The following is a 24,837-nucleotide window of genomic DNA, read 5'->3' on the forward strand; positions in this document are numbered from 1 at the left end:
ATCATGGTAATATTTACCAATCATCAGTAATAATTATACTGGTAGACTGCACTATCCAGTCATGAATCTCCTCATAAGGCCTAAAAAAACATTCCAATTTTCCGGCATCAGTTTTTATGGTATTGCGAAATTTTAAGCGAAATGAGTAATAGGGACGAACTGTAAAATTTTGGGAACCTACTGGATCTGGAATGGGAACAATACCCTCGAAATCATGAGGTGAAAACGAGGTGTAGGGTTCTTGTTTCGGAATGCAAAGAAGTTTCCCGTTATGACGCCAGATCAGCTTATTATCAATATTTTGAAGGATGTGCTCCGAAACCGGCAAACGAATGTTGCAAGAGAAAATGACGCTGTTTCCTTCGCTGACTTTATAAGCCGGCATTCGATCGGCAAAGATATCGCTAGCGCGAGACACTTCAGGCAAAAGCAGATATTGTTTAATCATCATCTCCCCTCTATCTAATAACTCCGTGCATATGACTTCACCGCTTGACAGGAGGGAAATGTTCAGAATCTTCATGATGAACACTGATTTGAGTTGCGTAAACTGATAAAGCTGTTTCGTTTCATTTGGCAGCGACGGTCGACCATGCGCAAACACCCTTGAACCCTGATGCAACCAAGATATAGTTTGGACTGACATTTCAGATGTATTTTCAGAGGCTTCGCATGTAAATTCAATTGAATTTCCAAGCCCCTGCCTCCGTACCACGGGTTCACTCCTCGGGTGTATTGTTCGCTGTTGCGGGAATTTCAGAGTAATTTTGTCGATTATCCGGTTTTTCATGGCAGAGTCGATAATGTCGTCTACTGAAAAAGCAAAGAAACATAAAAAAGAAAAAATACGTTTCTTTCCTTTACTTTCAATCAGAAAACAAGCTGCTAATAAAGAAACCGAGCGTATCAGGCAGCGTAGGTTTTCCGAGTGAAACTGGTTAGTGGCTATCATCGACGTACCCACTAATGGATACTCGATAACTACTAAGTGCTTTCTCCCGTAATACGTTACTATTTGCTAACCATCCTGTTTGTTTTATCCTTTGTACTACTGACTTTTTATAATAGCAAATTTCTCGGCAAGCTGTTAGCCGCGCTGCGTAGGTTCTGCAGTGTACAGCGTTTTCTGCCGCATTCACGTGTTTTGGCGACTGTTATTGAAGATGCAATACGAGTGGCATGTGCATGAGCGAAACCCCCATTAATTAATTTTTTTCTCCTAATTAAATTTTGTAAAACAAACACTTTTGCTGCTATGGTGGACAAAGGGGACACTATTTCGGACCTTGTGTGACCTTATTAAAAAAATAAGGTGACCGTAAAAAATCTGCTACATTTTTCCAAGCGAAACAAAAATAGGACTACGTGGAAAAATGTTAAAGCCCATACGCTTCCCATATTGCTGCGAATTGTTAGATTGCGCAAACTCTTGCGTTTGTAGCCTTCTAAGGCCCCTTTTCGTATTCTAACTTTCTGTAAGACGCTCGTTACCTCCATAACTCGGACAGAAAAATGTGAGACATGCTAATAAGTAATGACTCCAGGCCCCAGCTCATTCACATTAGCATTAAGTTCTGGCTGTAGGTAAGTGGCTTCCTCACTTCCAGTTGCACCATTCTACAATATCCTCTTTCATTGCACTTACATGTGACCTTAGTCCGGACGATTGTACCGCAGGCAATATGTTGAAACGACACATTACAGAAAGCACAATTGCCAATACCATCAGTAATTCGAACACTCTGAACATTGTAAATATGGTTAAGTGTACGAAAACTCCACGCTGTACCAGCCTGTCCGGTAATTTCTGAATATTGACGAATCAATACAGCGAAATATACAAATTTACAGGTAACGCCAACGTGTTACTCCACACTACGGAGCGCCACGCCAAACTGCTTAAACACAATAAAATGAGTTTGGCTGACTGGTGGCTTGGTGCACGCCAGATAATTTAACGAGAACAGTCGAAGTAAGTACTAGGAAGTGCGTATTCTATTGGGCGTTATCTCCAGTTAGTGATGGAACTACTAGAGCAAAGTGCATTCCGACCCAAAATAGTCATCTTTCTAAACTGCTTATGGAGATTTCCGTCATCAGCACCACAGTTCACAACGGAATTGAGCTCTTTAGTAACTGTTCCTATAATTATGTAGCACTGTACATTTACACGAGAGCACCCGCACTATTAGCGCCCGCAGTCAACACCCGTGCGGAACCAAAAGGACGCCCGTGCACTCAGCCAACAATGCCCGTGTTTACCCGTGCACGCAGCCATAATGTTTGTTTATTCTTCACAAGCAATTAGCACCCCTTGGAACAGAATGGAAATGCTAATTAATCCAAATTAATGATTGAGATTTTCCTCGTTCTTATGCTCGATAGTATCCGTGTCTGGGTGCTTCATGTTTTCACTAATCAGTTCTCTAATCACATCCGATGCGCTGTCGGGCATGGTCAGGCCGGACGATGGCTGCCCTGAAACTTCAGTGTACTGAGATGTCATCTCGGAGTAAGTCTCTTCAACAACACATCCTGATTCGTCGTGGCGGACAGTGTCAAAAGTCGACGGGTGAGCAGGCAGCGATGCACCGGTCAAACGGGACGACTGCATAGTGATGCGGCTGATGGCGTTAGGATCGCGTGCACGACGAAGCAGTTTGCGAAGCTGGGAGCGCCAACGAGAATTAGCAGATTCCTTGTGGTGTCGATAGACAAGTTGAAAATTTTCCAAAAGATGAGGATTTTGCATGTTGACGTTGGCATTGTCGTTGTCAACGGGCTTCGTTAGTGTCCACTGTATACCGTGGTCATTGTGGATATCACGAAATTTGCCTTGCTCAAGGACGATCTTTTCTGCAGTACCATAAGACTTAATTAATGTACTGCAGTCTTCGTACGCTATCTGTAAAGATACTTTCACAATCATAACATAACGGAATTTTTTACAGAAGTGTTTCTGGGTTGTAATTTTTACGATTTCTTCGTCGGTGGTTAATACCGTAGTATGAAAAATCTGGTGTGCAGAGCTAAACTTACTGTTGCAAAGTTTTCCCGTGTTCGACACCGCGGGTGGATGGTAATGTTTGTACGTCACGGACATCAGGGTCAAAATAGGAGCAAACAAACCAGCTGACCCAGGCAGAACATGCAGGAAGCAGGCTACTATGGACATGATAAACGGTATTTCCAAATCGCTTGCATTATTCTCTAAGTAGGTTTTGGAAACAGTTTGCCATCGTCTTACGGTAAATACAGTTGCCACTACGGAGAATATGCACGCAACAACGCACAGACGTGCGTAGATGTTTTTCAGCAAGGCTTCGGTTTCCCGCCTGAGCAAATCGCGTCCGTAATACAGAACGAGACCCATGACACCAGTTCCGAGAACAACGGCATTGCTCCAATACGCCGCATAGGCGTCTTTATAAACGAAGACCAGCTGGACTGGCTGATAGGGCGTCTGACCGTCCCACGTCACCTCGTGTGGAGTGTGTGCATCACCTACAGCACAACAATTAATGTTTTTATGGAGCAGTTACAGCCATACGTCATAAATTTATAATACTTAGTATCAAAGGAGCGATAGAGCGGCGCTGTTTAAAGGTCAACCAAGCTGCTGTGGAGTGTTATCGTGCCACTTTTTTACAGAAGTTGTGTTTCAAACTACGGTAGCAAAATAGCGATGGATATGATGAAATCAGTTTTCGAATGCATCATTATGTGAATGTACTTGCACGCGCGAGGTTTAATGAAATGTACAAGTCGCGCGATCGTCTCCCCTCCCAATTCCACCCATTTTATCGTATATTCGCAACCGTAAATCTTCGTATATATTTTAGCACAGCTGGCCTGCACCTTCAGCATAAAATGTAATAGGGAAACAAAGACGCAATAAAGCCTAAGTTTTTTTCAGTAGGAGTCTTGTTGGGCACCTACTCTGTACCAGACTTGGGCCGCCAACGACATCTCCGCTTTCCGCCCGCCCCGCTCTTACTAAAAATTTTCCGCCCCGCTCCGCCCCGCCGTAACAGAAAAATTTCCCACCTCCGCCCGCCACATTTTAATTTCACGCCACCCGCCCGCCAAAAATGGGACAAATTTTTTCAGTGCTTTTCATTTTTTAATTTTTTTCCGTTGGTTCTTCTTCAGAAATGTCTGCTCAAAGACCACACCAGTTGCCAATTTTCGCGCGAAGCCAACAACCAATTTCGCTGCAAAAACCGTTAGAAATTCTATAAAAAAACAGTAAGAATATTTCAGTACATGATCTCAAATTTTATTCTACGCTTGATCTCCGCCCGCTTTTATAATAATCCCGCTCCCGCCCGCTCACACTTTTTCCTCCCCGCCCCGTCCCTCCAAACTCAAAACTTCCGCCCGTTCCCGCCCTCCAAAAAAGCGGGGAGGGGCAGGAATGGCGGAGAATTTTCCCGCTCCGCAAAAAGGCGGCCCAAGTCTGCTCTGTACCTACTTATTACTTCCAAAGCCATACACAATGCAGCTACGGTTAACTGAATCCACGCAATGATTCGCCACCAGCGAACCGTCCAATGCGCACGGGTATACCCTAGGTGCTTCGGAATAGATAGTCGTCGCTCGCCATTTATAGATGGCCGTTCATCCGACATGTCAACCCTGCTTGCAGTCACTGCTCTGGAAATGGCGTGAAACACAGCAGAACTTAATGGAGCCAGAATCGGGCCGAGACTTAATTCAATTCGGAGAACCCAGTGTGTAGAATTGAAAGTTCGAATTCCTGTTCGAACAATTTTTAAAGCGATGCCAGTTTACCTTGTACAAAGGGAATCGATGCTGTTAAAATTAGCCGTACCACTTGATAAACGCCGTACGATGGGTTAAACGCCTCCCGTGGTGGCTGCCCATTACACAGAGCCTCCGTAGAGATTTAACATTGTGCTATGCAGAGTTGCGCTGCAGTCTGCAATAGTTTCTCTGCTAGTAACACTGCAGTTCTTTACTCTTTTGTGTTCAATTTTAAATTATGAAATTGATTTCAATTACACTAAAATAAATTTTTACTAAGTACGATGGAGAATTGTGTGTTCGATATAAGTATAATCCTTTTCTGTTTCGTTTGTAAAGCTGTACAGCGCCTGTGTGTCGCTATGGACTATCGATGTACAGTACTGTAGCGTGTAGCCTCAGCCACGGTCTATCCATGGCGAACTTGTGAGCAGATTTTGCTGACTTTACTAGGAACCAGGATCATCCAGGAACAGTACACCAAGCTATTAAGAGAGGGAACTTCTGGAGTGGGGCAAAATACTACTCGAGTAGCATAGTAGGATTGCTCTTTTTGCAGTGTAGCCTGTACTGTGGTGACTTGCTGAATTTTTGCCCCACTCCGGAAGTTCCCTCTCTTAATAGATTGGTGTACTGTTCCTGGACGATCTGCTGTTCTGTTGCTGGATGATTTGGCATTCCGGGTTCCGAATGTAAAGACAGTAAGTAAAGTCAGCAAAATCTGCTCACAAGTTCGCCATGGATAGACCGTAGCTGAGGCTACACGCTACAGTACTGTACATCGATAGTCCATAGCGACACACAGGCGCTGTACAGCTTTACAAACGAAACAGAAAAGGATTATACTTATATCGAACACACAATTCTCCATCGTACTTAGTAAAAATTTATTTTAGTGTAATTGAAATCAATTTCATAATTTAAAATTGAACACAAAAGAGTAAAGAACTGCAGTGTTACTAGCAGAGAAACTATTGCAGACTGCAGCGCAACTCTGCATAGCACAATGTTAAATCTCTACGGAGGCTCTGTGTAATGGGCAGCCACCACGGGAGGCGTTTAACCCATCGTACGGCGTTTATCAAGTGGTACGGCTAATTAATCAAGCACGGCTACGTACAAGCTTGTCCGGTAATTCCTGTCGTAAAGGTACAGATAGCACACATTTAGCGCGAAGTTTGCGCTATAGCGATTGCCACTACACTACGTTTGGCGTAACACGCAAATTTGTGTATTTCGCTGTATTGAACCGGCAGAAATTACCGGACAAACTTGTACCACCATGTAGCATCATGGGCTGGCTTATTTCTGCTGCGAAGCGAAACGATGTTTTGCCCGTAAGCTGTAGCCCCTTAACAACGGCAAAATAAGCTAACGTAAAGTGCAAACTTAACTTACGATCAGGCACCAACCAGCCAATCAGACTTAAACAACAAGCTCTTATTTTCGAGGACTTATTCAACATATTGTTACAAGAAACTGCAGCAAATTGTAACTTTTTTGTGTAATTGTTAGTAGATTTAAATCAAAAATATAAAATTAATAATACAAAAGAGACCAACACAATGAATGCGCCTGCCTCAGAGCACAAATTCAATTTACATGTAAATCGTTCATTTGCTCTGTAGCGCGCGGATGTTCAGATTTCTTCTTGTCCAAAGTTATATGTCCATTGGTTGCTGAATCAGCCGTTCTTTGTTTACTCTAAGACAGCCTAAATCTCAGAAGTCTAGTTCCCTCTCAAAGCTAAAGCGACATCCGGTGTTAATAATGTCGCAATCGCGGAGAAAGTGCGCTCCCTTACTGGGCGTTATTGGCCGGAAGATACGCTTTCGAAGTCCTCGTCGGTAAGTTGTTCTCGTCATCTTAAACAGCTGTTGTTTTAAACTATTAGTTAGCGGGATTATTCCGTTACGTAGACGAAATCTCGCGCATCGATTTGAGCATCAGTTTTTGGCAGAAGCCGTCGAGAATTCCAGTGCGCTTTATCTACGGCCTCGCACAAAAGAAGAACTGCAGTTCCTTACGAAGCTGGCAGGAATACATTCAAAGGATGATGGAGAATGCCAGCTACATGAATCTGAGCCCTGGCCTGCTGTCACCGAAAAACAGCTGAAGAATCAACAGTTCGTTCAGCAGTTTCTTTCCGACTATTTGCACTGGATGCGATGGACGGATCAACGTGCGCTGAGACTGGAAGCTAGCGCTAAGCGTAACCGGCTCGTTGAAGCGCACATTAATCGACTGCTAAAAAGCGCTCGCCACCAGTTATTCCCCAATTCTCGAGCAAGCGTTTCCGCGTTAAAAGACCGGGAACTTTCTAGTGCTTTGGATAACGCTGTGGAAATTATCAATCACAGGGTCACAACCGCCAGCAAGTTGCACACAACCAGTGCCATGTCCACAGGGGAGACTCAACGGCGATTAAGGAATGTGCAGTCGGTGTCAGATACGTCACGCAACTGGCCGTACAAAAACCGCCCTTCTGAGAAAGAACCACCGGGAAACCCGTTGAGTATCGTATCAGCTTGGAAGCCCACCAAACCACTGTCTGTGATGGGTATCGGGAAGCGAAAGCGCTCTAACGATAATCTGACTGATTCCCAAATAATTAAAAAACCTCAATCTAAACCGCTACAGGACCTGCAAGGTAGTTTTCAGCCCACAGCAGCTGATGGAATGAACGGAAATCCCTTTGAAAGCGTTTTCCGCCACTGTATGCACCAAAAAGACGCCATCAAACGCCAGCTGCTGGAGACCGACAGAAACGAGTTGCGAACGGATTTGTTGACATCGCTAAAAGACTTTTCGTTAGCCGATCCACCACGTGACGGTGGCCATGCGAAGCAAACCTCTTTCCAACAGTATATCAGGAAATGGAATAATCGAGTCAAGAAACATATTGCCGCTCCTCCGGCACCGCCTGCACAGACTTTCACATTATTCGATCAGGATCCAGCGAAAGCGGGCTACTTTGCAGCCAAGGACGTTACGACTGATTTTGATCCGGCAATGTTACAGGAAAAAGCTAAAGAAAAAGAAAATATGTACAAAAATATGGCCGATAACAGTAAGCGCATTCTCGAAGAACGCACTGCCAGAACCAACTGGCTGCGCACATCATTGGATGATACTCGATTAACCGATGTGCAGGAATGGCTAAGTAAAAGGTCATCCGGTCAGGCCAACTGGGAAGCGCGTAAAGAGTACACGAACGGCCCGACGCATTTTGGTAATGGTGCAGCTACGGTCCTGGAAGACTTTTGCGGAAGATTAGCGGCTGGTTCAGCACAGAATATGGTGTCGATAGCCCGGATTATGGCTTCACGTGCATCTCAGGAAGAAATAAGAAAGAAATTTTTCCCTAAGGAAATTTCTGCATTCAGCGTCCCAACCTTTTATTTTGCTACACCGCCGTGGAAAAATCTTGTAAATGCAAATGTCGCTCAAAAATTGTATCGAGAAAAACATGTTTTGCAGTGACCTTTGGAGAGCAGTTACTTTATCTGGATTTTTCGGCTGCTTTATCTGTGTTTGTCTTTGCACAGTGCGTTAGCTGAAAAAGTTCGATTAATGGTATTAAAATAAATTTGATCTATCGCGCAGGAAAGGATTACCAGTATTTTCAGGTTAATTATTACTAACACCAACATCATGGATAATTCATCTCGAAACGATACTGTGTCTTTTCGGCCTGCTTTCGTTCTCTTCTAAAATGCGAGTATATAGTTTATACGAAAACCGGTAAGCTACTCCCAGATTGATAATAGCGCACAGTAACGAGAATGCTAATAAGAACCCATAATGTGGCACTTCCACAGCTTGTACAGGGAAATAAAGAATCAAAATATCACTTTGATGCAGCGCCAGTGACAGCGTGATGCAGCTAAGGATGTTTAAAAATCCGGAAAGGCATGATGCTAATAGATTGAAAAACCGGATCATTGTGGGATGGTACAATTCCGCCTTAACTGACGCCGCACGAATTCCTAGATAGCCTGTGACTCCCGTGGCGATCATGGACAAGATAAAACTCGTTCGTGCAAGTCCTGACACTAACGGAATAGGCTTCACGAGACCCGTGAACAGGATGATCCTATCTAATGACATATAGAAGATTGTCAGTCATTAGAGCAGCTGACACCGTGATGGAAACCGATGCTACGTATACGCACTTACATATGGTTAAGTATAAGATGCACCAAACTGCCACGGTAATTTGTAGAACTGCAATAAAGCGCTTAAATCGGAACGACCCAGGCTCCACAGTAGGCTGGCCAGGCGTGTGCACTTTGCGGATGGCGGCCGTAAGTAGTCCTTCATGGGGGTCAGAAATGCGTCTCTTGGTTAGTCCCGAATATTTTATATCATCCAGTACGCTCATGGTGAATGGTCTGTGGTTCCTCAAGAGATATCCAAATTCTGAGATGCTACACTTGCCAGGTATGACAATGTTGTTGTTGCATCAACATACAGTGTAAGACAGATTTAAGATGTTTGTATGAAGATGTTGGAGTGTGACAAAGCGTTGCTACACAACGGATAGCCGCTGAAGAAGAAAAAATGCTAGCTGCTAGCAAAGCACGAAAAACAATGATTCGTTCAAGTACAGTATGTAGATGCAATAATATATGTATTGGTACTCTGTACATGAACTTTTCTCACCTTAACCGGGCAAAGGAGACATCATTCCCTACGGATGAAACATGAAGTGTACTATCACTGATGCATGAAATTTCCGGTTGTCCATTTTTGCGATAACTCGTCTGTCCGTAGTTCGATCCCAGATTTGTCTGGTGGAAATAACGACATCCTGACGATTTTTTGGAATAATTGACACGAAGTAGCTGTACTTGTAGCTGGAAAACGATGTTGTAATCTTAATACTCGCACAAAATTAACATTAAATCAAGTAAAATCATAAAAGAGTATCATGCTCTAGCTTTAGCAGAAATTATTTCCTACCTGTAAAATCGACATTGCGCAAGTGTGGTTGCCACATCTTCACTAAGTATTGGCAACAGCTGTTTAGTCCTCTTTGGATCTAGGCCCTCCGCGACATACCGAGATAAACGAAATTCTAAAACGCCCCTAAGAACCTTCTCCAATACGGATGAGCGTATAAAACACGTGGGCTTTGATTGATAAGACGCTTGAATATCCCACCCAGCCTGATTACGAAACCGTTAACGCTTACTAAGTACAGTTTATCAAGCGCCACTGGTGCACAGACTCACTTACCGCTTCATTTAGCCTGTCTTCATCTTCAAGCTTAAAGTAGCGAGCAACGGGCTGCTTGTCGTCATTATACAACTGTACATATCTCTTCAGAATAGTGGGACATTCGTCTACTTTTTCCGCTCCTTCCGGCACAGTGTAGACGTCATACGGTTCAGTGTCTTGGGATTCATCTTCACTTGCTGCGATGGTATTAGGGAATGACGGATGTCTATGAACGAACGGAAGGTCATCGTGGTCGGGACCGGGGTACTGGTCCTCCGCCGTCAGAACCGGGGCGCTAGACTGGATATCGCTACCAACGACAATATTCGGAATCTGCGGAGCTGCATGAGAGGGCACCGAAACAGGAGGCTCTTCCTTGATTGTACCAATCAGAGGGGCTTCTGCTAACTTTTGAGCGTGTTCGACGATCTGTATGGATGTCCCGCTCAAAAGTTCCTTCAGTTGCAGCTGACCAATGGCAGGTTGCTTTTCCACTTTAATCGGTGTGGCTTCTTCGCCTTGCTTTGGAGCACCTGATGGATCGGAGTCTCCAGAAATGCTAGATACTGCTGGTTTAACTTCATTGTCCACCTCTGACGGCTGTGTTTGCGGTTCTGACCCTTCTTGAACCGGTTCAGCAGTCTCGCCATCAACTATTTGGCCAACAGGCTTGGAAACATCTTCGGGCTCTTGCTTGATTTCGTTAGTTGCTGTTTGACCTTCCGGGGTGGTTTGAGGGCTGTCATGTTTAGGTTCTTGATTGGTGTCAGTTACTTCAGTAGGCGTTGCTGGCTGTGAGTTTTCCGCAGGCGGCGGTTCCGTAGACACGGTATTCCTATCCTGCTCGGTTGTGGGGGTTGCAGTTTCTTCTACTTTGGGATTTGCTGTTGAATCTGGTTCAGAAGGTGGAGCATCGCTTCCGGTTTTTTCTGTGCTTGGTTCAGACTTGCCCCCTTGTTCATCAGTGTTTTGAACTGGCGCTGGTACTTCAGCCATTCTGAACTTCGATAGCTTCCCCCAAGTTAAATTTAGAACAGCAGTAACTCACAAAGGTAGCTTACAGTTTCAGTATTTTATTCGTAATTTTGTCGAGCAAAATTAACTGAAATTTCGAAACAAGTAACCACAGAAACAATACGCGACTTGCTCAGTTTGCTATTTCACTCGCGTTGGTACACTCTGGATACCGGTGGCGTCCGGTGGCGTTGCAAATTTGTTTCTGATACGGTAATTGTCCTTGTTAGGACTGCGATGCATATCTATTCAACAACAACAGCGATATGCATGTTTTTGGCTGCACTGCACATTCAATACAATATGAGCTTCGGATTCAAAATTACATACACTTGCATCTTTATTTAGTTTCTTTCACCAAGTAAAACTGTACGTCCCTTAAAAATTTAAGGATACAAATAACAGGCAGCCGGCCGCACGGACAAAAAAGCAGCAAGCAACAAATAACAAGCAGCTTATCCTTGATTGTGCACACTGCTGCTTCTGGATCGCCTCCTCGATCTTGAGTTTCTACCAAGCTGTCGCCGTTTTACTTTACTCGCCTCCCGCTCTGCTCTTTTTTTATGCAAGACCTGCTTTTGCTCGTCATGGTTTCGAATAAACGGAGTTATTAAAAATCGCTTGTTCTGCAGTTTCTCTTCAGATTCCTTCAGATCATTTTTAAGTTTAATCATCCTGCTTTCGAAATCAAATGGGCGTTTTGGTCCATCCACAGCGCTTTCCCCTCTCTCACAGGTCAGCTTTTCCCAGCTGGGTAAAGTTCGTAATGCCAAAACGTCCGTTTCGGCCTGTTGTTTCAAAGCGTCCGGTGGCGTTGTCTTTAGAAGAGCTTCCATTTCGTCGATAGCGACATCAGTAAACTGAGGTGCAACTGTCTCTTTCAAAGGCTTGTCGATGCCCAAGTAGTACGCTAATGTTTTGTTTTTATCAAAGGATCGCTTCGCTTCTAGAATGGCCAAATGCAGATCCTGAACCCGTTTTTCAATTTGTCCATTTATTATTTGTTGCTTTTTCAAATCAGTGGTCAGTTTTGATAGATGCTTTTTGACACAATTTTCGTCTGTGTCGTTTGCGCTTCTTTCGTTCATAAACAAGCAAAACGGTTTAACATATAAGTTGACCTCGTCCCCTTGCAGTCGCAGCTCCACAAAATCCCTCTTGTTTTCGTTGTTTTCGATCAGCAGATAAAGGTCGTCAACGTTGAAACATTTCTCATTTTTCTCTTCCATACTTCGAAGTTTCTGCAGGTACTTTATTAATGGCAAAGCTGATATATCGCTCCTGTGAACTTTGTTGCGGCGGTAAGCATGGTCTATTAAGGTCAAAACTATCCCGTTCCAATTTTCACACCAAGGGATAACCTTTTGCGGCGCAGTACCGGTAGTCGGACCGAGCTTAACATTGGCAGTCTGCTCGTCTAACATTCGTGACAGATTACCGGCTTCTCGGCTGACAGCGGTATACTGCAATACTGCTTGCTCCAAGCGATCGGTGATCGTCTTCTCAGTTTGCTTCTTGTACAGATGCTGATACCGCTCTTCCTCAAAACCTTTATCAGGAACAAGTGCGGTCATCAACTTCAGTTCCAGTCGCAGCATATTTTCTGATATAAATTCGATATCGTGCAAGATATTTTGGATTCGTGCTTCCATGCCGCCTTCGCAAAATAAGAACCAAGTCCGAGCATTATTTATAAACCGCCGAATGGTAGTGGTAGCATATTTAGCTTGTTTGGCCAATACATAAGCGGGATCTCTAATTCGACTGGCCAAGTCTTTCAGCTGATGCAGTAAAGCATAAGCGGCGCTGTGGAATCTCCCTGGTTCAGCGCCTACCAAAAGCAGCACACAGAACATTTTTATAATAACAGAGGAAAATAAAAAAAAATGCAGACCGATAAAGTACGTTTCGTTTGCCGTAAGGGTTCGGAGGTGCTCAAATCGTTCTTCCATTTGAGTAACCTCTAATGGGATCCCCGTTCCACCAATAATTTTGTTTTCAGCAATCAGCCGAACCGCTTCGTACATTTTCCATATCGTGTACGTGCCGGCATAAAGTTGAGAATCTCTCAATAGCTTTAATTTCGCAACATCCTGAAACCTTGCAGATTTCCCAAATAACGCAACGGACGTCGCAAATTCTTCGTCGTTTAATTCTAGTGGGAAGTTTTCGGGATCGGTCAAGGGACTATTCTGAGCAAAATCTGCTAGCCCAGCTGCCGAAAGCCTATGGAAATGGTTATCCTCGATGGACGTATGCTTTGCAAAATAATCCGGTTTAGTAGCATTCAATATGCGGACGCTCTCGGTTTCGTGGCGCACTCGACTCAAATTCGCGCCTCGGTCCTGTTCCCTTTGATATTGTGTGACGAGTAGAGAAAGAGCACGATGTACCTAGGTAGAAAACAGCTTGATATTACGTCCATTAATACAAAAAGTTGCGGTCAAGTATATTCAAGATTTATATAAGTGAAAAATCTAATTATGCCTGCGGTAGTTTACATGTTACGGCATACCAAAGTTTCAAAATCGGAATGAATTTGCTGAAGAAATTTTAGGTTGCGTTCCGATTCGTCTGCTTTGAACTTATTCAGAATCCCATTCAGCCCAAGGTTCCACTTTTTAAAGTACCCTCGCACATTACCAATTAGCTCTTCGTCATACAATGACTCTCGCGCCAGAAATAGATCGAGGCACATTTGCAGTTCGTCTCCTACATCTTCAAGAATTTTTACCATCTCTTTGTCGTAATCGAGTAACCGCGATTCTAGATGACCCAGACTTCCCAACCAGCGTTTTGTTAACTCTCGTAGTTCCAAAATTGCTCTTTGGTCATTTAGCAAAATTGCCTGGTAAGCTTGCTGTGCGCCTGTGTGCCACTGCGTCTGGGCTGTGTGGATGGACTTGAACAAGCTGTACTGTGGATCGTGCACCAGTTCTCCTACTAACTGGTACGTTACGTCTTGCCAGATCTGCTTCTCAAACCGCATGTCTTGTTGATCCTGCTCTAAACTGGCACGTTGTGCAGCAAAGAGTTTGGAATACTGCCTAAAAAGCTGTCCGCTCTCGTCGAGGGAAATTAATCGCTCCGGTGTTGATGCTTCGTCTGTAATTTCGCGAAGCCGTTGGATGACTGGTTTTACATCCTTAAACTTTTCAAACTGAAAGATAGTGGCGTTCCACCATTGTTTGTAACCGATAAACACTTCCGCCAGCCGGCGCTCAATAGAACGCTGAACCAACATTTCGTTGTGGATGTCTATCAAAACATAGGCAGTAGGCACATAGGCACAAAATCACTTCACTGACTACGTTTTGGTTGTGTGCAGCTTGTTCAACTCATACTTATTAGATATGAAGGAATCTGACTAAATAAGTCCGCATACCATCTTCGCAGATCCGAAAGAATGTGACCTCGTTCAGCGCAATGTACCGTGCACTGGCGGATAACTTCGTAAAAGAGGGCATTGTACAGCATTTGCTCTTCGTGTACAATTTGCAACAGACGCAGGATATGGATTGGCTGATTGACGTCGTCATCATACAACGCATCACCACCATCTGCAGCGCGAAAAGACCATGCTGCTACCAGCTGCTCGGCGTTATTAAGCAAGGCCATCATTTGGTGTACGGATGCTGGTTGAAGATTCGGCAATGTGTTTTTATGTTCGGGATGATCCGTTACACGTACGGTGTAGCTGTCTTCCTCCACTTCCACTGAAGGGACTTTGACCTTCATTTTTTGCTCGATTTCTTCGGTCTGCAGTGTCCCTACCTGCCAGTCGTTTCTCCATCCTTGGGGATCAATATGGCGATGCGTGTCGTGGATAATAGCAAGTGTGCCTTTTCTGGATTTGTTCACGAGCAGTCGGGCCGTGGCGCCGCAAATGCAAGGCGGAGCGTCCAACAAATGCGACAGTTTGTCTCGACCGCTTTTGTACATCCATGCTCGGTCGATACTGCCAACGACGGAATCTTTTGTGGAACTGTTCTAGGCATATCGTGGTTAGGATTATATGAAATTAGGCAGATCAATTCAACTGCAGATAGTACCTGTTCTAAGGCTAAGGTGGTTCGCATAAAACTACGCGGTGGCTCATCGAATGCAGCCAGCTGCTCTGAAGTTATAGTGCTCAACCTTCTCCCACTATCATGATCGGGCGCGGGGGGAATGGAGAGTTCCCGAAGAACGTCATAAGCAGACAAGTAGACTGGGTCAGAATGTGCCATTTCTGTCTTTACGGTATGAAAAGTGCGACGAGATCACAAGTAATGGTGCAGACAGCGTTTACGAAGTTCCATCGTGCTGCGCTGGTAGTTTTCAGGACTGACAAAAAAATTCGTAGTCCGGATCTCTTTTATGGTGGAAATAAACACAACTACATGTGTATACCGTTTTGGTTAGTAACTCGCGTTGAAAGTGAGGAATTGCGGGTTAGTGTAACGTGAGTTACCAATGAAATGAGCTAAAAGACCAATACAGCACCATTACGTTAAAAGCAGTTAATGAGGCTATTATCAAAGCAGGGTTGCTTATGAAGTTCAGAGTTTGCAGCCTACAAGCACACACACGTGTAGTAGCACGTTGCAGATGTAATTGCTTCACACTGCAAAAATTTACTTTATACCTGGAACACAATGTGTTCCAGGTATTTCACATGTCATGTGAAATAGTCCAGTAACAATGAAGCAAAGACAGCATTTAAATTTTCTGCACAACTTCAAAAGTAACAAAATTAAATTGGACTAGAAATTTAGCTTACCTGCAGGTCAATATTTTTATATTATATGAATACTAACTAAGTAACAAGGGTCCTCGACACTTTGTCGTTGTCTCGAATGTTCTCCCGTTCCACCCATCCAATCTAGACGCTCTAAAGTGCTACAGAATCCTCACAGTGTCGAGAGTGTTCCTGCATCATCAATTTTCTGGAAAGCCCACTACCCACAGTCCAGTGGTCACTTAAAAGCTTGTTACCATGGTGGCCATTAGCTTAACATGGGCTGCTTGCAAATCCCCAGATTGTTACTGTGTTATTATATCGAATTGTCATTTAAATTAGCGAACTGCGAATTAGCAAAAATAACAGGTTCTGCTCACGCCTGTTTATTTTGTTCGTGCCTCCTTATTGTAATAAACATCGTGCCCTTATTCAATACACATGCAGTTAACCTTTCTACATGCTCGAAATCCTAAGACATTATTCATCCGTGCTGGGCTTGTAATATATCTAAGTCCGTACATGCTTCACATAATGATTAACCACATAGTTCGTAACTTAGCGTTATGTCATAATGATTTTTAAAAATTTTGCATAAGCAATATTAAGTATTCCATTATTTCCAGTTTCCAGCATGAGTGCAGGCTTGCACACCGAGCAGAAGATAAGTGAGCTTTTGTCCGGAGAAAATTGATCTGTATTTGCTAATTTCCGTCCCCTTATGCTGATGTCTGTCGCGTCACACCAGTGTTATTTTCTAGCTTCAGTGCAGATACCCATAACAAAATGTTGTTTTTATTGTAACGATTAAGTGTACAGCTGTGACGTTATAGTATCACGAGTTATCTAAAGCTTTGTAAGATCCTTTCAATTACCAGAACCAGTAAAAACTGCAAAAGCACTGTGTAATAAACAGTCTCAACAACCAGTATTAAGAAGAGAACAAGCCCCAAGTTGATAGGTTGCAAGTACAATTCATAGGATTGCTTTTGACAGCCGGCAAGTATTGTTCAAATTGGCATATGGCGATTAAAATAAAATGAATGTCAAAGCCATCATAATATAGACAAACACTCCACCACACAGAAGTTGCCGCTGATCATCTTGTATGTGATTTCCGGTTAACCCATTCACCCAACAACAACACCATAAGCAGCTCAGCCACTGCAGCGGCGCGGACAGTGGTTGTTGCAGTGGCAGGCTACATTTGCGTCTTGCAGCTCTGTGCCATGCTGTTCCATGAACAAAGGAAAACCGCCGACACGGCGAAAGCGGCCTACTGCTTACTTATCACCAAAATATTGTACGTAACAAAACCGACCACTGGATTTGATTTTACTTCATGTTCATTTTGGCAGGCACACAGTAGATGAGATGTTGCTTTGTAACAATGGTAGCAAAACAAAAGTCAATTTCCTTTTCGCATAGCCTCAGCAGGAAAGTAGCAGGTTTATCGTTGAATATATCACCGCCGTTTAACGGGCTAGCAACTATTTTCATTTATATCGCCGAAACGATATGTGTTTCCGAACGGATGTTCTGCTAACGATAATAATAGTTCCTCTATGACTTGTGGCCGCTTTGTCTAACACTACCTGCTGTCCGCTTGCAACCATGTGGAATGTCATATTTATGGAACTTTTATTACTGTTGCAGGTAGGAAATTACGCGAAAATAATTATGTCTTAGCAAAGTATAGTTAGTTCGTGGCACATCGTGTTCAAATATATAAAGTTAATTTCAATCAGGATTTTGTTTTTTGATAAGCAGAAACTAAAGTTTTCGCGTGTATGTACAAATACAAATGCATGCTTTGCATTTCTGAAATGTGTACTGTATATGTTACACAGGCAGACTGTTTTGGCAGAAAACTAAAAATCGTTTTGCTCTACACAAAATTTAGTGTGTTTTGCGATTCACATTAACTACACTGTAAATCTGTGCCTATGCAAAGCCGGGAAGGAACTGCAAAGCGTTAATTACTGCTAAATATCAAGGTAAAGATCTATATTACAACGGATATATTATTCGGTCACCGCTGCTGTCCAGAGCACACAGCCCGCTAGGTGAACAAGTGACCGAATTACCGCTGCTGTCCAGAGCACCCGCCACACGGCCCGCTAGGTGAACGAGTGACCGAACTACCACTAGCATCTACTGCAAGCGTTCTTTACGTTGAAAATTTCTACCTCGTAGACTCAGAGTCGGGATGGAAAAGTTAACATAGATTCCTTTCTGAGTCAATGGGAATGCGTCAAGTCAATGTAAATGAGTGCACAAAAGCCGTAAATTCACTTATTATCCTATCTACGTTTTGGCGCTAATTTCGGACCGTTTTGTTTTGCTGAAGGAATAAGATGTTAACTAAACAGCTGATCGAAATCATTTGAATAAACCGGCCGTAGACTGGGGACCACAAGAAACGCGGAGGCGAAGCCGAGGCTGTTTCTTGTAATGTATAATACAGAGGCCTCTGATGCCGAATGATTCTGGAGTTTGATTAATTTTCAGAAGAAATGTTAAAGCCAACTGCAGTTATAGTTTAGTATTGAGATTTCAAAAGCGTCCATACTTTCCACAAATAAATTTTACGGTTAAATATAATAATGAGTCACCATCAGCCACCATCCAGGCTCTCATGCCACATATGTAACCGGCAATCCTTTGTTCGACATCGAGGTACCCAGCCGCTGTGACTGAGGGCTTACAGAACGCTTTGCATACTTAGGGCAAGGTTAGCATTATTTCCATAAACCATTTCCTGAATTTACAATAGGCTTATTGACATAAGAATCTTGATGTTGCATAATCACAACATACCAATACGAGTCCAAAAAATTTCCAAATTACCGAATATGCTAATAATAGGTGCGCTGCACATCCCAAAATTTTTCTGACAACAAGCTGAAATTAGCCATGATTCAGCCGGTATACAGTAATACATTCACTACTGCAGCTAAACGTACAGATAGCTGAACGTAACTGAAGCCATTTGTATTTCTATAATTTTTATTTTTTTCTGTATTGCACACCGCAAGGAAGATACGTTACTTTAAAGCATAAATCCTATGCTGCACTTCTCCTGCGTAACTTTATGACTGCCTACAATGTTGATAACAAAATAAAAAAGTGATCGTGAAACAGTTGGCGGTTCGGATATTGTGGTTTGAGATATTTGTGAATTTTACATACCGATAATCGACGTGGGCGTACCGTATGCGTACCGTTTCCGCTATTAGGAATCTTAACAACGCAAACGATATTCCAAATTCAAAAACCATCTTAATTTACGATGGTTTTGGATCAAAAAGTGCCAGAAAATTAAGCCACTCCTAAATGTTCGATAACGCCAACCATGTTTTCTTCCTTATTCTTCCATACAAAATGCATCTGCAGATTTTGTGATTTTAGCTATCATATTCACAAGATGATACGCGTTCGGGATCACTGTCGGCTTTCGAAGCGCTAGACGATTTGCGCACCCAAGCAATGAGTGGTCACACGTCGACTATTGACGATATTCGGCGAGTTATGTCCACAGCACAACCCGGTGCAACGTATCCAACCTTGTCGGTTATTCCCGAGACTTCTTTTTCCTGTGATCAGGTGAACCAGTCTGGCTACTATGCGGACCCGGAAACGGGCTGTCAAGCCTACCGCCAATGCTTATCGGGCGCACCCATGTATTCGTTTTTGTGCCCGAACAAGACGTTATTCAATCAAATCACATTGGTCTGCGACTGGTGGTACAATGTAAACTGTGATAAGTATGAATTTTCCCATCTTCGTCCTTGTAAAGAATATTGGTAATGCTGGGTTGACATCAGTGAATTTATTTTAGATCTATTTCATATTATTCGTATTCAAACCCGCGATTATACCAAGAGCACGTACTGTTCCTATACGACAATGGTACTTCCGCACATGATCGGTCAAACGCTGTTGGTCTCTCCAGCCCACTAGATGGTTCAACGGATGCCGAAAGCTCTACTTCCTCTCCCGATGATGGACCGACTACGGAAGGCGGTGCCGACGAGAGCAGCGCCAATCCAGAAAGCACAACGGAAGTTCCCGCTGACACCGAAACTACGGAAAGTGGTGCAACCGGACAGGAAGAAAATACCACAGACAACCAAGAAACCACTACAGAAAACGATTTGAGTGAGTCAACTACAGAATTTTCAACGGCTTCTCCAGACGCCGAAGCTACGACCAGCGACGGAGTTGATGTTACAACCGAAGGGATTTTATTTGATTCGGGTTCATCTAATTCTTCTATGTCGTCTGGTGACGAAAGCAGCACGGAGAGCTCCAGCGAAGTCTCAACCGTTGCAAACGAAGAATCCACTACCGAAGCCGAGAGTACTACGGAGCAACCCGGTAGCATAAGCACCGAACCGCCGGAAGCTGCCACCGAAGGAGCAGAGGTGACGACAGTGACACCAAGCGAAGAGGTAACAACAATGGCTGAGCCGGATATGATCGAAGGTGCGAATATCACCGGCAGCGATAATTCATCGTTTTCGGGAGTTGACATTGCAGGAACCGTCGGTAGTTCAACAGGGATTGTGACCACTACAGGCAGAGCTGGAATTGTTTTTACTGTACCAACAGTAGCCACTATCTTGATGCCGACTACAACGTCAGCAACACTGCGTATCGGGAGGGTCAGCCGGGCACTTGTCGGCTTTATTCCGGTTCACAGTTCTGGAAACGAGATCCAACCGACAGCGAATTCCGATTTGTTGACCACAATCTATCCAACTGGTCAGATTCAAAAGGTACTGCACAGGAATACTTGCTTGTTTGTCGCGTCACAATTATTAAGCAATAATATTAATTATTAAAAAGACGATATTAAGCACAATAGCAGTGTGACGATAAAAATGGCTAATTTACAAAATATCATGCGCCGTATGGCGCGTGATATTTGACGACATAGGTAAACAGCACCGCTTATGACGAAATATTTAGATAACTTCTCAGAAGTTAAGTCAATAAATGTTTGATAAAAAACTGCAACAATATGACCGATATGACGACATTACCACCTGCAAGTGCGAATGGGTAACGCGCTTTTTATCATTCTTTATAGTTGTACACGGCAGAAGGACTGGACTCTTCGAAATCAGTACGTTGAAATCACAAGATTTGTTTTCAAATGTGTAACCTGTTGATAAATCTTGGCTTTTGCAGTCACCGAGTCAGACACCACTTGGCTCCGGACTTCCAACTTTTCAATGGCAATTAACTGGGCCGTTTAATGCAACGGCGCTTAACTCTAGCCAACCGGATGGCTCTAGTAATGCTATGCAAGCAACAAACCTAACGGATCCTACACTGGCCACGTTTAGTGGACAGATGTACAGCGGCAATCAAACCGATCATACCGTTGACTTTTGGGGCTCCCAGTACTCCACTACTGGCAACGATCAAGAACCAACGCTCTCGTGGATGATAGACGCTGTACGCGGCACCACTGTAAACGACACGGAAGAAGTGCATGTTCTACAACTAAACCAGACAATTTTAAATTCATCTCTTGATGCCAACATGTCATCAACGGTGTACGTAGTAAACCTAACGGACATTCTCACCGCAATGGCTAATAATGGATCGGCTATCGCGGCCAGCGCAAGCGTTTCCAATATTCACACTCTGGAAATCGGGGATTCGGTCTCCAGCCCGTTTAATTCAAATATATCAAACAATTCCGCTATTATGGATATGTTTGGAAATATTTTGACTGACTCCGCTGGAAACGTTACCAACATGAGTATCGAGACATGGACGTTACCGGTTAATATGGACATGTGGATGAACGCATCAGATGCCGGCAATACCACATCTACTAATGACACCTCTCTTGATCCCAACAACTTTTGGGGTACTACCACGAAGGCTTTACGCACTGACAGTACATCCAACAGCGTAACCCTGCCACCTTCTCCGGATATTCTTTTGGGCGCCATGCCCTCGCGTAATTTTTCCTCCGGTTTGGAAACAGCATCTTCTACTTTTGGGAAATCTGTTGGCAGTAACACAGGAACGTTTGTATTCGCCTTTATTCCCGATGGAAACAGACCTATATTACCTACCTATACAAATTTGAACGCACTGCTGTTGGCTCTACAATCAACGTTACGTGACCGGCTTAACACCACTTCTACCGATGCACCCACCGGTGCACCCACGGATGCGCCAACTGTAATATCAGCCACACTGGCTAACCGGCTAACTTTGGGACCACTGAGGGATTTTTCTGGATCATTTCAACCGAACATGTCAACAGCCCTGCCAATGCTGCCGGAACTTGCATCCAGTGTCGCCTCGGACGATGACAACCACAATTTAACGTTAACCACTGACGGCTCTCAGTATACAGATGCGATATTAATTTCGACGGCAAATGCAACATTACAGTTTGCGCTGGATACAGCAAATGTGACTCTGATTAATGCTACCGTGGTTAATATTACTTCAGTTTAAGAATTTCAAATGATGTTTTTCACTGAATGCTTTTTAATTTTGAACAGCGCTGGAGTTTTCATATAATTTTTACCCAATGCAAATGCTAAAAAATTTATGTACCTAAATAAAAACAAAACAAACACAAGCTATATGCGGGTATCGGTTTTAAAAATTATCGCCTTCGTCCTCCTTCACCATAAAATTATCTATGTACACAAGGAAACAGTTAGAAAACGAAACGATTTGTACGTCTGAATTTTGTCGAAATTTTTCTGGGTACATTTAAAAAATCCCATTTGTTCAACCACTCTGGGTTGCCTTCTTGATTCAGTGGTGCTGTCACTGCTGATCAACAAATTTGGATTCGTTGAGATGGTAGAATTTCCCGGCGGCATAGAAATAGTACTGGGGCTGGTGGGGCGGGACGTCAATTCCGGCTGTAACGTTGATATTGTACTTATGGTTGAATTTGGCATTGTCAACTGCCGCTGCGAATTGGTTGTAGCTACAGCTGGCGCCGTTGTCGTCGTGGTACCGGTAATGGTAACAACTGCATTGTCGCTGACATTTTTGGGCGGTGCACCGGTCGAAACAAGCATGGAAGAGCTCCCATGTGCCACCAAAGTTGACGATATAATTGGTACTGTTGTCGATGTATAGTTCAAGATTCCTGTTGTGGCGTTCTTTGGTAGGGACGCTGTCATCGTTGTTTCCAACGCTATTACTGGCTTTGCCGTGCTGTTGTTTACGAGCGGAGCAGATTCGTTCTTGTCCGTCAGCACAACTTTTGTCGGGGAACTGGATATTCCGTGGGGAAGCGATGTGCTGCTGACTTCAAGCCTATCAGAGGAAGAGGTTGCAATGGGACGTGGTGTCGTTGGTGCACTAGAAGCAGGATCTGCAGATGAAAGGTTTTTTATAGGGATCTTCAGATCTTTAGTAAGGAGTGGCATTGAACTCGTAACGACTTCGACCAATAATGTGGTTATTCCGTTTGCTTGGCTCACTTCAGGTTGAACTGTGCTGACCGGTACCATCTGTGGATCATCAAAGAACCTGGGTTGTGCGGCAGGTGGCGGCTCTAAGGACGACACCGTAGTGGTGACATGTGGCGTCGTTCTTTGGGAACTCTTCTTTGTAACAAGGCTCTTGATAACAATTTTAGCTGACGTTACGGATGCTAAAGATGAATTTCGTAATGGCGTCGTTCGTTTTTCAGGAGCAGCTGCTTTCGTGTGCCTTGCCGAAGACAAAACGTTAGTTGAAGTTGTGCGTTTCGAAGGATGCATTCTAGTGGCTTTCGAGGATCGTTTAGTCGATGGGTGTATCATCTTTTTCTCAGCGCTGGGTGAAGTTGAATGTGACGGTTGTACGCTTGTCTGTTCTTCGAAAAGTGTTTCATTGGACTTATACAGTCGTGCGTTGGTGAACGTATAAAAGGTCGTCGATCTGAAATAAAAGGGTAACAGCTAAAATATTTCCGCTTTGGACATTTACATACGTTAATAGAGTGATGAGTCTGATGACTGCTCGTTTTGAACTTACTTGGAACAGTTGACATTGTACCACCAATCACAAGTCAGAGCGATCTGATTAAATAGTGTTCCATTGGGGCAAAGGTACGAATTCATTCGCGGTCCATTACATCGTCTGTACACTTGGCATCCTGTTTCCACATCGGCGTAGAATCCCGAATTTGGCATTTCACTGCAGTCAAAAGATGTGTCGGGAATGCTAGAAAGCTGTGGATATGTGATGCCGGGTATTGCAGCTTGTACCGCATTCTGAATATTTACTGCACTGCGTCCAACGTTTTGGCGCAGGCTGTCTAAGGCTTCGAATGCCGACTCAAAAGATCTCGTGGATTGTCCATTTACCATACCCTGAAATCCCAAAACATTTTAGCGCATTATGGAGCAGTTTTTTTCCATTAGAGTCAGTACTTTATTTCACTGTTTCGCGCAAGGGTATAGTTGACAAATGCCACACCAAGGTTTAAATGTATAGCTGTTCTCTTTGCCCTGCTAAATAACTTACAGAAACGCTCTTACTAAAATACCTAGCTGAAAATTCTATACAGTACTTACTGTATGCATGATTAAAGCCCATACGTAGACACAGGTTGAAACAAGACGACGAAATCTTTCTTCCATTAGCATCGCTATGTCTATTTTACAATTTCCCGTATCCGTTCATGCATGCGGCGTCAGTAAAAATAGGCATCGAAAACTTGGAATTTATTATATGCACATGCTGCATATCCCGTCTATCGGCATTAACCACCTAAAGGCACTACGTGGCTGTTTCAGGCATAAAGGGAACGGATTCCAAGTGCACCGATGCGGATATACAGGCATTGGTATGTACAGCACGCACATGAAATATGCGCACATTAAAAAAGAACAATATGCTAAGTAGCCTGAGGATGGTACACTGCAAACATGTAATTATATTTAATGCATCGCATCATCACACAAACATTCTCACCCTTCCGGTAGACGTTATCGACTTGCTGCAAAGGTACGGTCGTACGAGCTTATTATGATCAAGGTTATTACCACACCGGCAAAACATCATGGTGCGAGTTGTAAACATAATATAACTTTCACTGATTTACTATATCGGTTGTACTCGTGTCGTAT

General features: G+C 43.6%; 6 protein-coding genes across 14 annotated transcripts; 2 read left to right on the forward strand and 4 right to left on the reverse strand.

Moving 5' to 3' along the window:
* Positions 1-2,219: 2,219 nt before the first annotated feature.
* LOC129590297 (uncharacterized) lies at positions 2,220-5,233 on the reverse strand. The gene is made up of 4 exons (XM_055485451.1): positions 5,213-5,233; positions 4,795-4,897; positions 3,040-3,504; positions 2,220-2,856 (listed from the first exon to the last, which is right to left on the reverse strand). Exons 1-4 carry the CDS (start codon positions 5,231-5,233, stop codon positions 2,348-2,350), a joined length of 1,098 nt encoding a protein of 365 aa, XP_055341426.1. The 3' UTR covers positions 2,220-2,347.
* An 899-nt stretch (positions 5,234-6,132) lies between these two features.
* Positions 6,133-8,350, forward strand: LOC129590110 (uncharacterized). 2 transcript variants are annotated; one of them, XM_055485124.1, is made up of 2 exons: positions 6,133-6,614; positions 6,687-8,350. In XM_055485124.1, the coding sequence occupies exons 1-2, from the start codon at positions 6,538-6,540 to the stop codon at positions 8,248-8,250; spliced, it is 1,641 nt and encodes a 546-aa protein (XP_055341099.1). In that variant the 5' UTR covers positions 6,133-6,537; the 3' UTR covers positions 8,251-8,350. The 2 variants fall into 2 exon arrangements, with proteins under 2 accessions (XP_055341099.1, XP_055341100.1); XM_055485125.1 differs by having other exon boundaries at positions 6,728-8,350.
* A 688-nt stretch (positions 8,351-9,038) lies between these two features.
* On the reverse strand, positions 9,039-11,084 carry LOC129590111 (uncharacterized). 2 transcript variants are annotated; one of them, XM_055485127.1, is made up of 4 exons: positions 10,009-11,084; positions 9,733-9,938; positions 9,433-9,626; positions 9,039-9,161 (listed from the first exon to the last, which is right to left on the reverse strand). In XM_055485127.1, exons 1-3 carry the CDS (start codon positions 10,984-10,986, stop codon positions 9,461-9,463), a joined length of 1,350 nt encoding a protein of 449 aa, XP_055341102.1. In that variant the 5' UTR covers positions 10,987-11,084; the 3' UTR covers positions 9,039-9,161; positions 9,433-9,460. The 2 variants fall into 2 exon arrangements, with proteins under 2 accessions (XP_055341102.1, XP_055341101.1); XM_055485126.1 differs by having other exon boundaries at positions 9,149-9,316.
* Positions 11,085-11,304: 220 nt separating this feature from the next.
* Positions 11,305-15,917, reverse strand: LOC129590066 (axonemal dynein light chain domain-containing protein 1-like). Of its 6 annotated transcripts, none has more exons than XM_055485043.1 (6): positions 15,804-15,917; positions 15,057-15,382; positions 14,349-14,994; positions 13,520-14,262; positions 12,899-13,397; positions 11,305-12,835 (listed from the first exon to the last, which is right to left on the reverse strand). In XM_055485043.1, exons 2-6 carry the CDS (start codon positions 15,231-15,233, stop codon positions 11,460-11,462), a joined length of 3,441 nt encoding a protein of 1,146 aa, XP_055341018.1. In that variant the 5' UTR covers positions 15,234-15,382; positions 15,804-15,917; the 3' UTR covers positions 11,305-11,459. The 6 variants fall into 6 exon arrangements, with proteins under 6 accessions (XP_055341018.1, XP_055341016.1, XP_055341017.1 ...); XM_055485041.1 differs by having other exon boundaries at positions 15,057-15,469; positions 15,767-15,907; XM_055485042.1 differs by having other exon boundaries at positions 15,057-15,469; positions 15,804-15,895.
* A 1,184-nt stretch (positions 15,918-17,101) lies between these two features.
* Positions 17,102-22,336, forward strand: LOC129590067 (mucin-19-like). 2 transcript variants are annotated; one of them, XM_055485048.1, is made up of 6 exons: positions 17,102-17,380; positions 19,136-19,491; positions 19,566-20,212; positions 20,267-20,505; positions 20,820-20,855; positions 20,921-22,336. In XM_055485048.1, exons 1-6 carry the CDS (start codon positions 17,339-17,341, stop codon positions 22,211-22,213), a joined length of 2,613 nt encoding a protein of 870 aa, XP_055341023.1. In that variant the 5' UTR covers positions 17,102-17,338; the 3' UTR covers positions 22,214-22,336. The 2 variants fall into 2 exon arrangements, with proteins under 2 accessions (XP_055341023.1, XP_055341022.1); XM_055485047.1 differs by having other exon boundaries at positions 19,566-20,505.
* Positions 22,236-24,568, reverse strand: LOC129590068 (mucin-3A-like). The gene is made up of 3 exons (XM_055485049.1): positions 24,283-24,568; positions 23,741-24,078; positions 22,236-23,644 (listed from the first exon to the last, which is right to left on the reverse strand). Exons 1-3 carry the CDS (start codon positions 24,352-24,354, stop codon positions 22,402-22,404), a joined length of 1,653 nt encoding a protein of 550 aa, XP_055341024.1. The 5' UTR covers positions 24,355-24,568; the 3' UTR covers positions 22,236-22,401.
* Positions 24,569-24,837: the final 269 nt, after the last annotated feature.

The sequence above is a fragment of the Paramacrobiotus metropolitanus genome, unplaced genomic scaffold (assembly GCF_019649055.1).
Source record: "Paramacrobiotus metropolitanus isolate TYO unplaced genomic scaffold, Prichtersi_v1.0 Parri_scaffold0000039, whole genome shotgun sequence".
NCBI classification, from domain to species: Eukaryota; Metazoa; Tardigrada; class Eutardigrada; order Parachela; family Macrobiotidae; genus Paramacrobiotus; species Paramacrobiotus metropolitanus.